The 15,936-nt window shown below is 31.6% G+C and overlaps 1 protein-coding gene across 1 annotated transcript in view; it reads right to left on the bottom strand.

Moving 5' to 3' along the window:
* Window positions 1–13,013, bottom strand: part of LOC143075843 (calcium/calmodulin-dependent protein kinase kinase 1-like) — a 94,554-nt gene extending 81,541 nt beyond the window's left edge. Inside the window, exons 1-2 of the mRNA XM_076251420.1 lie at window positions 12,944–13,013; window positions 10,543–10,603 (exon numbers count right to left, since the gene is read on the bottom strand). Coding sequence (XP_076107535.1) covers window positions 10,543–10,552 — 10 coding nt within the window. The 5' untranslated portion in view covers window positions 10,553–10,603; window positions 12,944–13,013. The remainder of the gene's footprint in view (window positions 1–10,542; window positions 10,604–12,943) is intronic.
* Between the last annotated feature and the right edge of the window lie 2,923 nt (window positions 13,014–15,936).

Here is a 15,936-nt window from a genome sequence, read left to right as displayed (position 1 = left end):
TTATGCTGAATTATCATGTGCATGTAACATATTTTGAATAAACCAAAGATTGCAGTCAAATTCACCGTTTAAAGAAATGTACTGTTACAAACACTTTCCAATCATGACAATATTTCTATAACACATTATATGCATTGTAAGAATGAAGAATTTAAAAGAGCTTTATAGGATTGCACAAAAAATACAGAAATTTGATATCTCAGGTAAATATCACCTTACTGAAATTTGATATCTCAGGTAAATATCACCCTACTGAAATTTGATATATCAGGTAGATATCAACATGATCAACCTAACCTTAATCTGATATCTTAGGATATCCTGACCTTGAGGTAAAAGGTCAAGGTTTTTGTGACCTTTTGTATGGGCAATTCTAATCAAAGAGCAGATAGCTCTGAGGGATACGATTGCCATTGTTTTCATTGATACATGTATTAGTATTATTTTCAAAAATAATTCAACTGCACGTGTAAAATACTCGCAAAATATAATTTACGTAATCTGAATAGTTATTCAACTTTAAAAATAGCCAATCCTCGATACAAGTGTATGAACAATGTACTTATTGTCTTTCATTTTTGTACCATATGAATTCCAAGTTGACTTTCTACAGCAGACACTGAAAGTGAGAGAAGGTATTTCACTTCGTACCTTATCACCTATTTTCCTACGTGAATTCTAGGTGGGTCCCCTATTCCTTACTCTTTGAATATTTAATTTCCTTTGGGTCAGTGGGCATGACTCCTTTCCGTACACATTCCTCTGTTTAAATTGCGATCGGTTTTAATATAATACGACGTCTATCGACAGAATGAGTAAATTTTTCTCAACGTATCGTTTGAAGAAAGTTACTTACGGAAGGGAGACAACTTGAAGCGATAATATGGAAGACTCCATTTTGGCTGAAGGGGTGTTCTAGTTACACCTTTACGTTGTGGACTACATTTATTTTAATTTAAATGATGCATATGATTTAAAATTATGCAACAACAATAACCCTCAATAGTAGACAGACATAGAGAGGATCTCGTGAGTTTCGAATTAATCAATGGAGTAGGGAATCCAGAGCAACCATTCAATCTGATACCCCTTCAAGTCAAGAAAAACTTTATGCATGCGCATAATTACATAAACAAACCCTAGACATGTGATTTGTAGCAAGGACGTATATTAAATGTTAATATCTTTTAAAACGACCTCAATTTCTTTATGGAAGTACAATATCAAATATCAGTTTTATAACAGTGACATATATATGAAAACTCCACTTCAGTTCTTATATGACAGAAATAGATTTAGCGATCGCAATTCAGATCATTCTCGCATGTTATCAAAACTGGTGAATTCCCTCTGACATGTTTCTAAATTCATAAAAACACTAAATATAAAATTATACTGCCTAATTCTGATTTACCGTGTTGTTAAAAACATGCATACAAGTCAAGGGAAATATCAACACATGATGATTATGAGAAGAACATTATGTGTAGGACAGTTGTTTAAATTCAATCCTTTAGTTTTTTATACTATTTAAAGCAAGACTATCTCAAGAATCTGAGATGTTCCTTGATGTTTAGAATAAAACGGTTGACGTGAGGGCATGGCCCTGAGTCAATGGTATAAGTCTACAGATTGCTTAAAAGCAATTGTATCCCAAAAATGGGCCTCTAAGGGCTAAGACCTCATTAGAGCCAGTCATTTAAACTTAAAATATAGGTCATATGAAAAGTGTGATGTGGAGTATATATCATAAATCAATGACAGCAACCCAACAACCATTAAAAGATATCTATGTTTTTCAAGGTAACCAAACTTTGTTGCACTGATTAAAAGCTTTAGAGGGAATTATGTGTGATATCTTAATACATTTCTGAGACTTTAAATCCCCATTATAATTAGCCACAGTCTCTAGAATGTTAATTATATATAAACAGACTTAGAAAATGGGTCATCAATATATATATGCCAATGTGTGACACATGGATAAAAGGAGATTTGGAATCTAAGTCAGACATAATAGCCTCCTACCTAACACAATATCTTATATTACTTACATTATGTAGGGCTGCTACTATTATCAGAAAAAGAAGTGACCTGGTATACGATATATCAATTCTTATTAAATGTACAAATTGGTACATTTTTCAAAACACAATACAAAATGGAAGTATTTTTTGTTGGTATATAACTATATTAGTTTTTCAAAATGACTTTTTTTCTGCAGTTCATTAAGGTGGTGATGAATAAGAAAAAAGAAATACTGTGAATTCATTAATTTTCTTTGGATACCAATTTTCCTGGATTTGGGTAACTCGAATAATTCAAGCCCTTTCCGTGTCTGATTTTCTCCCACACGAGGGCTTGAACTCCTTATGATCATTGGCCGCGTCGCCTGCTCTCTGTGAGAGATAGCCAATCAGTGGCGATCAGGATAATGAGTCTGCGCAACTCTCTTGTAATTGCCTTACCAAACACGTGTGTTCAATTAACACAAATCCGATAATAATTAATTAACATCAATTAACATCAGTTTACATCATTTAACATCAATTAGCTCCGGAACTCCTCCTTCTTTAGCTGCCAATTTAAATCAAAATTCCCATATTGCAAAGCGGTGTGAAAATTCCGGTTGACGGTCTTGATCGAGGAAGACGTTCAGGCGTTAATGTAGCCTTCGTAGATCAGCGGAATATCACGACTGAATTATTCGGGTTAGGATTTGGGTGGTACAGGCTAGACGAACCACAAATTTAAATGTATGCATACTTTTCCAAACCATGAAATTAGACATCCACGAATATGCAAGTTTTCCTTAAATCACGAAAATTGGTACCCACAAAAATAGTAGAAACCACAGTAGTTGATTCTATATTATAGCATTATTACTGTGACCGTAAGTTGACTGTAAATGTTGTTCTTATGACCTTATAATAATAGCAGTTCAGTCAAAATTATAACCAACTTGGCATTTGTTTTAAAGTTTAAACATATTTTATTGTTCAACCAGATGCTCCGCAGGGCGCAGCTTTATACGACCGTAGAGGTTGAACCCTGAACGGTTGGGGCAAGTATGGACACAACATTCAAGCTGGATTCAGTTCTAAATTTGGATTGTGATTAAATAGTTGACACAGCATAGGTTTCTGACACAGAATGAATGTGGTCAAAGAACTTAAAATATTTTTTTTGCCTTTGAGCAATTCACTATGCTGTTGAATATTAATCCTCTCAAAAAAATGTTTGAAGAAATTTTCTTTTTATTTATGAAATCTGAAATAAGAAAAATTTAACCCCCTCCCCCCCCCCATTTTTTTTTTCACATCCCTCTTTCCTTTTTTCCAGAACTGATCTCAATTCAAATTTCTAATGGAGTTTGCAACAATAACTACTCATTTAAATACATCATAAAATATTAAAATGTAAAATGAAGTGCTTGTTATCACTGAATGGTAAAGATTGTTTTAATTTATCAGTTGGTAGTAAAACTGAATATACATTGTATATTGTATAAAACAATGATTTAAGTTGATTCAACTACTATTCTGGACAAGGAAAGATAACTCCAATTGAAAATTTCTTGCTATTGCACAATATTGTGCAATTAGATATTTCTTGCTATAGCACAATACTGTGCAATTGAAAATATTTGCTATTGCACAGTTTCAAGATTTCTTGCTATTGCGCAATACTGTGCAATTGAAAATTTCTTGCTATTGCACAACACTGTGCAATTGAACATTTCTTGCTATTGCTGAATACTGTGCAATTGAAAATTTCTTGCTATTGCACAATACTTAATATAATAATTTTGGATCCTGATTTGACCCAACTTGAAAACTGGGCCAATAATCAAAAATCTAAGTACATGTTTAGATTCAGCATATCAAAAAAGCCCAAGAATTCAATTTTTGTTAAAATCAAACTTAGTTTAATTTTGGACCCTTTGGACTTTAATGTAGACCAATTTGAAAACAGGACAAAAAATTAAGAATCTACATACATAGTTAGATTTGGCATATCAAAGAACCCCAATTATTCAATTTTTGATAAAATCAAACCAAGTTTAATTTTGGACCCCGATTTGGACCAACTTGAAAACTGGGCCAATAATCAAAAATCTAAGTACATTTTTAGATTCAGCATATCAAAGAACCCCAAGGATTCATTTTTTGTTAAAATCAAACTAAGTTTAATTTTTGGACTCTTTGGACCTTAATGTTGACCAATTTGAAAACGGCACCAAAAATTAAGAATCTACATACACAGTTAGATTTGGCATATCAAAGAACCCCAATTATTCAATTTTTAATGAAATCAAATAAAGTTCAATTTTGGACCCTTTGGGCCCCTTATTCCTAAACTGTTGGGACCAAAACTCCCAAAATCAAACCCAACCTTCCTTTTGTGATCATAAACCTTGTGTTTAAATTTCATTGATTTCTATTTACTTATACTAAAGTTATTGTGCGAAAACCAAGAATAATGCTTATTTGGGCCCTGTTATGGCCCCTCATTCCTAAACTGTTGAAACCAAAACTCCCAAAATCATTCCCAACCTTCCTTTTGTGGTCATAAACCTTGTGTCAAAATTTCATAGATTTCTATTTACAGGGGTCATTTTAACTAAAGTTATAGTGCGAAAACCAAGAAAATGCTTATTTGGGCCCTTTTTGGCCCCTAATTCCTAAAATGTTGGGACCAAAACTCCCAAAATCAATCCCAACCTTCCTTTTGTGGTCATAAACCTTGTGTCAAATTTTCATAGATTTCTATTTACTTAAACTAAAGTTATAGTGCGAAAACCAAGAAAATGCTTATTTGGGCCCTTTTTGGCCCCTAATTCCTAAAATGTTGGGACCAAAATCCCAAAATCAATCCCAACCTTCCTTTTGTGGTCATAAACCTTGTGTTAAAATTTCTTAGATTTCTATTCACTTTTACTAAAGTTAAAGTGCGAAAACTAAAAGTATTCGGATGACGATCGACGATGCAGACGACGACGACGCCAACGTGATACCAATATACGACCAATTTTGCGGTCATATAAAAAGGACAATTAAATGGATTGGACACAAGTTTTTAATTTGTAACGTCTTCTGCATGCGCAATTATTGTTTTATTGAACCAAACTGTTCAAGTGGTCAGAAATTTTAAGGGCATGTACGATACAGTTACGGGGGAGGTCATGACGTTGCTAACGTAAAATGTTATTTTCGTGACGTCAAACTGTGACATACCTGGAAAAGATGCATTTTTCGACTGATTTATATCATTCAAACTGATTTTATATGAAAACGAGTGCATGGACCCCTATTTTTTAAAACAACATTTTGTTTCATTTTGCAGGGAGATTATGTGAACCAAATTTTATAAAACTGTAAATAGTGCAATTTTTTGTTTTGATAAATATACAGCAAAAAATGACGTTTTTTTCGTAATTCATGACCATTTGATACATATGAGTTATTTCTGAATAAAAAATGCATAAGAGTTTAGGATACTTATAAAATACAGAAATTACAAATTATTTAACAAAAAACAATTTGTGTTTATCTTTTAAAACAAAAAAGTTATGGCTTTCTTTTGAAAGGGAAAATACGGCCACAAATCCGAATTTTTATATATCAAATATAAAAAATTTCGACCTCATTTAACTCAAAATCTAGCACATGAAGGTATATTTTTTATTACATATTTGATTTAATCAGGTGAAAAATAGCCTATATGGAAATTTTCATCAAACTGTAAATACGGGATCAAAACTGTATCGTATGCCCTTAATCTACTGTTAAGTACAAATGGTAGACATTCTTTTTATTTGCATTATGCTTAAATTGTTAATAAATCTGACCATGTACAAAATGTAGGAGGTATGTACTTTTATAAACTTGTCTTTCCTAGACGTCTTAACTTTACTAAATAAACTGTATTACACATGGATTATCCGATGATTGGATTGCTAAGCTAAAATTGTCTGCGTTTCTTATTATCTAAAATGACATAATCGCTGTCCAAATGAAATAATGACAATATATCACTTTTAAAGTACAAAAAAATTGAACCTGTTTCAGGACTGAAGATTTGTTCAAATTACAAAGGATTTGTTTTAAAATTTTTTACATCTTACTAATATTCATTCTAGTATAATATATACATATATAAATATCAGTTAATTTTTATAAGAATTGTATCTAATTGTTAATGGCATTATTCAAATAAAATTGCGGAAGGATGTGACCTTAAAATGTTTGCAATGACTTAATTGTTAGATTAAAAATGAAAAAAAATCACAACATTTAACAATCAATTTTTTTTAAATGTTAAATGTTGTGAATTTTAAAAAAAAATAAAATCTAAATTGTGAAAATCTTGGGTCACACCCGCAGAATACAGGTCAGTTGACAGACCGTGTATGAATATTTTTTTTAAAAAGATTAAGAATATTATCTATTGATCAGTTCAATGACAAACTCCGTCTTTTTCTATTGAGTATTGTTTTTTAAATATTAACCTTCACTTAGTTCAAGGTTCGGATTTTTTAAATCATCATTTTAGTCAAAAAGTCATTTACATATGCTGATATTCTATTATATAATAAAAGCATAAATGGTCATCAAACTTGATATACATGTAGGTGGTTTGCACTTTTATCATGTTTATATACTTTTAAAACTGTTTTTCCTGGACCTCTTAGCTTTCTTATATTTATACCATATTACACATGGATTATCCAATGAATGGATGCTTGATCAAAAGTTGTCTGGGTTTATCATCAGACGATCATCTATTACTGTCCAATGAAAATATATTTCATCATGAAGTACAAAGAACTGTCTTAACTTACCCCCTTTTGGGACTGAAGAATTTATTCAAATTACAACCACTTTTGTGACTGCAGAATTTATTCAAATTACAAGGTGTGTTTTCAATAAAAGAATTACTTACTTCCTACAAATATTCATGCTTGCCAGGGTTTCTGATGGCGGACGCCAATTTTTATATTTTGCGAAAAAATAATAATTGTGACAATTAAAATTCATCTTTTGTAAAGGAGTTTAGAGAAAGAAATACACATCCATCAAGTATTACTTGCACGATTTACATGTATTTTAATTAGAATCATGTCTAATTATAACCCAAATTGTTCACTTTAAAATATGGAAGGATGCATACAGAACTTTTATGAGCAATAAAAATTGCCAGATTAAATTAAAATTCATAACATTTAATGTCTTTAAATATCCATTTTCTGACTGCTAACTTTTGATAAGGTCAATGAAAATTTCAATTTTTTTTCTATTGTTTTTAAGATCAACCTTCACCTAGTTCAAGGTTGCATTTTTTTGAATTGTCAATTAATTCAAAAAGTCATTTACATTTAAAGTTTCACTGAACTCGTTTTGGCTTTCTGCTTCAATTAAATTCTTTAGTTTAATTGTTCTGAAATGATGTACATATTCATAACCAATCCAGTGGGATCTATAATTTCCATCCAAATTAAGTGAACCTAGAATCCTTTTATTTTACCAGAATATTCTCCAGCATGGAATAGCAGAGACAGATTTTTACAATTCCCAGAAACCGAGTCAAAATCTAGGAATATTCAACCATAAAAACATTACCATAAATTCAGAGTGTAATGTCCTGTTGGATGCTGTCAATCATAATTCAATATTAATTAATGTTATTCATGTACTTCAAGCAGAAATCAAAATACATTGAAGTTTTAATTATTTCAAAGTTCATTCAGTTGGTTTTTCACAATAACAAAAACATTCCATTAATTTCCGATCTGATTAAAATGCACATTTCTGTGTTAAATAACACTTTGTTTACAAGGATCTGATACAAAAGAATGTTTTTGTTTTCCAAGACATTTTCCAACCCTAAGGTTTTGTCATTTTAATACACATCATCAAAACTTACAGGAACAAATTGGTTGATATGTTTCAAAATAAAAAGAAGAGGGAGTTGGTCAGGTTTGAGTAATGAAAGCGCGGGGAAAAATGATTAATAAAAATAAAATCAGAAATATAAAATATATAAATAAGATGTGGTATGATTGCCAATGAGACAACTCTCCAAAAGAGACCAAATGACACAAAACTAACACTTATACAGGTCATTGTACATCCTTCAACAATGAACAAATAAAATTGAGAAAGGAAATAAGGGAATGTGCCAAAGCGACAACAACCCGACCAAAGAGCAGACAACAGACGAAGGCCACCAATGGGTCTAATAAGCCTATACATGTATATAATAATAAATAATTAATCTATAACTATCAAAAATAGGGTTATCTAAGTGTTTTTAGTCAACATCATGAACATAGGGTTTTTTTAAAGGGTCTTTGACATGCTCTGTAAACAGACATTTCAAAGGTATAAAAGGTCAATAGTTCTTCAAGAAAACAAATCTTGACATACAAATGTAACATTTTTAATTTTTGAGAAAATGAGAGACAAGCATACTTATTTTAACAAAAAATCACAAAACACCAGTGCAAGTCAGTAAAGTGTTAATTGTTTGTTAGTCAAAATCATTTAAACAAAGCAGATATCCAAGACAAGTTTACAATTTCAAAAAATTTATAAAAAGGGGGGAGGTAATGCTGCAAATTAAAGGTAACAATAGGTTACAGAGAACTTTACTTAACCAAATAAAGAAAAAACCCAGATGCTTGACATAGACTGAGTAGCAAACAACTGTCATGGACTCATGGTAAAAGTTATAAGATTTTTTTCACAAATGCATGAGCCAGTTAGTGTCTAATTCTTTCACTGTTTGGACAAATTCCTCAAATGAAATATAAAGCTAAATTATGCCAAAGTCATGGATTTCTGATGTATCCTTATAACACATGAGTACTCACATTATTTGCTTGACTGAAAATTATATATTTCTATGCAAGAATGAATAAAAATCAGTTAAATTTACATTTATCTATCTGCCTAGCACTTGATGCTTTTTAAATTCAAGAATAAAATTACATATATATTCAATCAGTATCCTTGGTGGATTTTTTCGACAGTGATTCACTGAAACTTGTCTCTCTTTAATAAATCATAAAAGGAGTAGGTCCGGTAAGGGCCGATTTTGCCTCAAATTTCATGTTCATCTGACGAAAGATTTTGACCACTTTTTAAACACTTAAGTGTCTATTTTATATGAATCAATTAGTTTATGTGAAAGATTTTAACTGATTTAGTCATAAAAAACGCACCGATTCAAGCTGAAATATGAAAAATCTACCAAATATGCCGAAAAATGTCATTTTTCAGATGGTTTTTGTCAAAAATGAAAGTGGCCGCATCCGTGTTCATCCTCAACCTTTATATATGTTATGTATTATCATAAAATACATCTAATATTTCAATATTAAGGATGAACACGAATGCGGCCACTTTCGTTTTACACGAAATTCGTCTAAAATTTAACTAAAATGCTAGAATTGTGAAGATTTCAGTAATTTAGTATGACTTAATGGTGCCAGTACCCGATATATGTGCAATGTATTGTCAAAATCAGTCCAAACTTATGTAGCAGAAGCAGTCTACTGTCCAATGAATAAATAAAAGTTTACATTTTAACAGTTTTGTAAAACTGCTATATTTTGGGGCCAAAAAGGGGTCTTACTGGACCTACTCCTTTCAAAAATATTGAAAAATTTGTTGATAGTATGAGTATACATGTAAATAAATCGATACATGCAGTTTGAAAATGATAACTGTATGCAAAGGGAGACAATCAATTATTTTTTTTCAAAATTAGCACCACAAAAACCAATTATTTGCGATAAGAATTAAGATGTGTGTGAAAAAAAAATTCTAAAACAATCTACTCACACTATATGAAATCAAACTGCAAAAGTAAATATTCTTAATGCAGAAGTATTTCTAGATAAAGCAAATATAAATACTACATTGTGTACATTCATTGATCATAAAAAGCAATTCTAAAGCCTTAAATTGACACAAGAAATATGAATATAATATTGTCATAAAAGGTAAGGCCAAATAAAAAAGTATATGTGGTTCCAGTTACATCTGAAAAAAAGTTAGGGTAGGTAGGTAGGGATTTTTTTTTATTTTATGTTTTTTTTTTACATTGAGTCTATGGGAGCAAGATTCTGACTTAAGCAGTGCTTAATGAAAAATGACAATAAAATCTTTAGGGTAGGATATGTTTAAGCCGAAAAAGTAGGGTAGGTAGCTATAGGGTGACTGGAACCACACATATTTTTATTTGGCCTAATAGAACAATTGAGATCATGCATTCTTATTAACAATAAATTCCCACAATGACTTGACATGTTATTGTGGATTCATTAATATTCTTGAGATAAATGTGCCATATTTCATGCATATAGGCCTAGGTAAATCACCAATTAAAAAGTTTAACTAAATGCACATTTTCTAAATTAAAGTATTGTATGAAGACATTGCATGAATATCCATGAATATATATAAGTTTTCAACTATCTGAAAAGACACATCATCCATTTACATATTGTCTACATGTGCAAAATAACCCACTTACCAGAACCCATTTCATTTTCTTCTCAGACAGAGTTGTCTCCCATTGTAAATGTGGTCATAATCTAAAACAAACAAAAAAAGCATTTTTGTTAAATAAGAAAATGTGAGGGTGACTCATTTTTTAATCAGATCTAAAATTAAAAAAAACAACAGTTCATGTACAAATGTATATATCTTAACATTTCTATTAGGCTGGTCATCACTCTGTTCACAATCTGACTCCCTAACCATAAACTGGATCCCTTGTGTTCACTTATAGCTACACTAACAACAGGTAAGGCCTAAATCCAGCATTCAGCTTTCAGTCTATATGATTTTATGATTTAGCCAACACTAGTGCATCATATGATGTATTTATTATGTATTATATTGATAGGAACTCAAACGCCAAATAAACACATTTATATACCTACTGAGTTCTTAATGAAATTAAAGATACGTGGTGCAATTTTTTCAAAGAATATGATAAGACGCTCGTGTGGAATATATATCTGCCCTGCCAACATGAAGTTTATTAACAGATTCTTATTTATTTTGTGACATCACTGTATTTACTTTTGAGGTTAAATTCATGACATATAATTGGTCAATTTTGTAGCAAATCATTATATTTATAAGGATCGTCCCATTAAAGGCAATGTGACAATGGCTCCAACCCCTTCCTTTGGTGCAAAGCTTTAGATGGAATGGTGGACCATTTTATCCATACCACTCTCTACTTTACTGTCTGCCTCACGTTCCATAAAACATTTTCTTTCTCTTCCTCTGTCCTTCACCCTAGATTTCTAATTCAACCTATGTCTCTAATGAAGTTTTATGGAAATAAACACTAGTACATTAGTTAACATTACATATACATACATGTATATATATTTATATAAATACATGTCTGAATAGTATAATACACGTATATTGTACATTGTACACTATGGTAGGAAGATAGCTACATGTAGGTATAGCATTTTCATATTATTTAGATTGACTTTATTTGCCAATGATCTGGACATTGCTTTGGTGCTTATTCAAAAATGTATTGATGTTTTTAATGCTTATCCAGAACTATCCTAAAATGTATTAGGGTACATGTGTACATACATGTAGGTAGGGAGTCGGTATACTGAACTTTATTTATTTTTCCTCTGATAAATTATATATATATTATTCTCCCCAGATATTTCATTTAGCAACCTGTAAACAGGGGGAATTGAAATACCATCTTGTTTCTAAAAATTTTAGCATCACATCCAGTACATAATCTAAAAGAAAACCACTTCAGATAGCATCACATTTAAGATTATAGCAAGGCCCTGGGGAGAAAATCAACATGATACAGAATATTCCAAACTCCAGCACTGGAGTCTTTCCCATACTAGGAAGAAGAAGAATGTGCATGGTATAAATCTTATACTAAATGTGTACTCAACATTTTAATTTTAAATACATTATTTTATATAACTTGTTAGTTGTTACATGTAAATGTATATGCCTTTAGCTACATTATGTAGGTACAAATGTATCGGTAACTGTCAGTACTCTCTAATCTTTTCTTTGTGTACATTTGTACATGTCTGTTAGTTGTGATTGGTGGATGTATAAATTTAATAATTTTCTGCCACGTCCAGTCTGTGTTTTAGTCAGTTGTTTTTTCAGCTTTGTATTGATCTGATGGGCTTTTAAACTGATTTTTAACCCCTATATATTCTAAATGTCAACAGTTCTTGACATTAGTTTTTTTAGTTTATTGTTTATTTTTATTCGTAAATCAAACCAGTTTTCTTGTTTGAATTGTTTTCATTTGCCATTTACAATTTAGGGCACTTGTTTCTATTTATGGGCAGATCGACGTAGTCCAAATAATTACATGAATTATGAGGTCTTCGACAATTGTTGAACATGTTGAAAGGCTATTCTAATTTTTTTCTGTGATGGTCCCAGAAAAAAAATAAAATAACCATTCAAGACATCATAAGTATTTGGACTATGATTAACATATCCTTAATATAGGTTGGCAGTGGGTTTTCCAATAGAAAAAAAACAAGTGCCTGTGATTTAAGAGCCTTTCAAAGCACACTATCAGTATCATGACAACCTGGTATGGACTATGGGTTTTGCTCATTTTAGAAGGCAGTACAGTGGCCTATAGATTCTATATTCTACGTCATTTGGACAGCTCTGGTAGAGAATTGTCTCATTGCCAAAAATTTAATCACATCTTATTTTTAATTATTATAAATAAAAGTTAATATTGAGTCTTTTTGTCAGATTTTAAATCTCAACACTTGCTGTTTTCGATTATTGTCTGTGTTCTCGGAAATGGGAAGAGCTTGTTCGTATAATCTTTGCATTGTCAACATTTCATTCTGAGACTGTCACTTGATTTAAATTTGAAAGTTACAAGATACCTTGATTTTTTTTCTGTCTCATGTGTAAACAAACAGCGGAACCGGATATGTAAACAGAACCAAATCTCGCGGGAACTTTAAGTTTTATGGCGCGAAAATTGACAAAATTACAAAATGTAACAAATGTGTTCGGACATAAGTATTTAAGGTCAAGTGAACGCCGTCTAGCGGATTCCGCGAAATATTGCGACGTTTTGTACGAATTACGTCCCTTTGACCAGATTTTGCAATGTAAAAATTGCACTCGGGACTTTTCGATGGGACAACGTCGACGGTAAATTTGACGGAAAGTATGTTACTTCTAGGAGAATGGACTTGTTTTTCTAAAATTAAAAATTGAAAATGAATATGAAAACAGTCCTGAAGACGATCTTCAAAATGAAAATCAGGACGTAGCCTAGGGTGGTAGAGTTTGTATATCTGCCGACCAGTTAAAACAAGTGTGAAAACTGTTGCTCACTACTTTTTCTACATAATTGTGATGAGAAAAAACAGTGTGGTCTCGGAAGTATTCTATATGTAGTATGTCAAAACTGTCCTTTCAAAAACCCTATATTCACTGGGAAAAGACATCGTCTAGCAGAAAATAAGCAGAAGGGGTGCAAGTTTGGGACATTAATACTAAAGTTTTAAAAACTTAGTATTGTACGGTAAGACTATATATCCCATATTTTGAAAATTATCACACCAGTCGGAACAAGTAAAAATATTTTCAAATTAGAGAAAAGGAAATGAACCACATAAACTAATACTGGTCATAAATTTGCCGCTGCTGTCAGTCAGTCATAGATGGTACTAAACTATAATACACTTAAATTAATTAACCTTGTGCACGGCTGGAACAATAGTTTAATATTCATACACAGTTTTTAGACTATAACAAATTAAAAATAAACAAAAATATTGTTTCACGATCATTAATCCATCGCTACATTTTGTATTCTAACGTTTTTTTTTTTTTTGTAATGGTGTTTTCTTTCACGTCCGCAATTTCGATGTTAAAAATAGAACACAAATCTTTAAATAGATACATGTATAAATGGTTTGAAGATTTATACATGGCTTAGTATCCTAATAGTATTGATTCGTATGGTTGTCTTCTCAAAGGAAATTTTTATATATATATGGGTAAAAATTAACCGAATAAAAAAAATGTACCCTAGCTGAAAGTAGCATCTCAAATATACAAACTGATCTCAGTTCTATTTCACTCATAAAACTTGAAGGTTGAGAACGAGATTATATCGATCACCTCTATATCATAGTACTACTATGTATTTATAAAACGACAGAAAAATATGCACAGTGTCACAATGTAAATCCCGTAAGTAGTCAGTACTTCAATAAGACAGCCACCAGACAACAACAAAAGGCCAAAAGAAAAATTAAAAAGGGAAAGACATCTTATGATATGCATTTTACGGGGGGGGGGGGGGGGGGGGAGGTGACAGGGGTCCTGATCCCGCAATCCCGGACTTTAAAACATGAAATCCCGATGTTCCAAATTTATAGAAATTTCAATCCCGCCATCCCGAAATTCGAAAAAAGAATAGCCGGATCCAGAAAGAATCGCTCCCGAAATCCCGTGCTTAAAACCACCCGATCCCGGATTCCCGTTTAAGGTCCCCCTCATTTGTGTAGATGGACTAAATAGCAAAACACAATATTACCAGTCATGTCTCAGCTTGTGTGCGATTGTTTTTTTCTTGGGTTTTTTTTTCGGTTGGGGGGGGGGGGGGGTATTTTTGTAGGCATATTAAAAATAAATATGTACATCTGTTTTTATGTCATATCGCAACCTCCGTATATTTGGTTTCCTCGGAAATGTTTTTACACGATGTATTTTCTGGAAAATAAACTGTACTACAAAGACTGTGCAATGTCTTGAGAGAAAGCGAAATTCAGAGAGAGAAGCACATTAATTTATTGTCTCATATAATTAGATCTCAAAGGAAGTTGAATAACGGATACTGGCGAAATTCAAAAATTGAACAAAAAAGTTTGCAAAATTATAAAGAATAACAACGGAAAATAAAAAAATATTTAATATAATAGTGTAGACCATGTACAGAATTAAGAAATCATGTAATGATAGAAGAATTTTACAAAATCGTTAATTGAAGATTTTACAGAATAAACGTTGTATTTAAAGATAAAGAACATTTAGGTCCACAGTTCATATGGACCCTTAAAAATCGTTGGATTATCTCGGTGTTGCTGGTCAGTAATGAATAAAAAAAATCACTGGTCAATTTAAAGGTTGTTGTAAGTGATGCAATATATTCTTATTTTCCTGTTCCCCTTATGTAACTTCCAGTTTTATTAAAGTTTACATCCATCAAAGCCTTAGTTAAATTTAGTTTCCTGTCATTACTACCCCCCCCCCCCCCCCCGCCCCTTTATTTGTCGCATGTTGTGTATCATGTATTGATTCTATATATACTTCGAGCATACATATGTACACTTATGGAACAATAACCATTTAGTACTGTAAACCTTTTTAAAACGTTTTTATAGACTTGTATACAATAAATTCTATACAGAATAAAAAAGATATTAACAAAGATGTCAGTTTGTCTGCGTGTTTTACTTGTTAACATGAAGATGTATAAATAACCACACGACACTCTTTCAAGAATTTGTAAAATCATTGATATAATGTTTGTTTATATATGCGATGTTAAGCAGCAGTATATGGACAGAACACGTTCTGTCGTGATATAGTACCAAAACACAAGCTATTACATGCTCCGCTGCTAAAAAAAAATGTTTTTTCAAAAGTGGCCAAATCATATATCGGAACGGAGAAAAAGTGTAAACAGATGACTTACAATGATAGTCTAAGAGATTTATGAATTCGTTACCCAAAAATGACAAAGTTCAGCTGTCTCTCATTAGAGCAAATATTAATAAAGATCAAAACCTTGACCACATGCAAACAGACAGCAAAGTACGTTCTATGATTCAAACTGTAGATGTTTTGCGGATAACTA

The sequence above is a fragment of the Mytilus galloprovincialis genome, chromosome 5 (assembly GCF_965363235.1).
Source record: "Mytilus galloprovincialis chromosome 5, xbMytGall1.hap1.1, whole genome shotgun sequence".
In the NCBI taxonomy this organism is placed as follows: Eukaryota; Metazoa; Mollusca; class Bivalvia; order Mytilida; family Mytilidae; genus Mytilus; species Mytilus galloprovincialis.
Note: the sequence above shows the minus strand (reverse complement) of the source record. Positions and strands in the feature narration are given on the sequence as shown.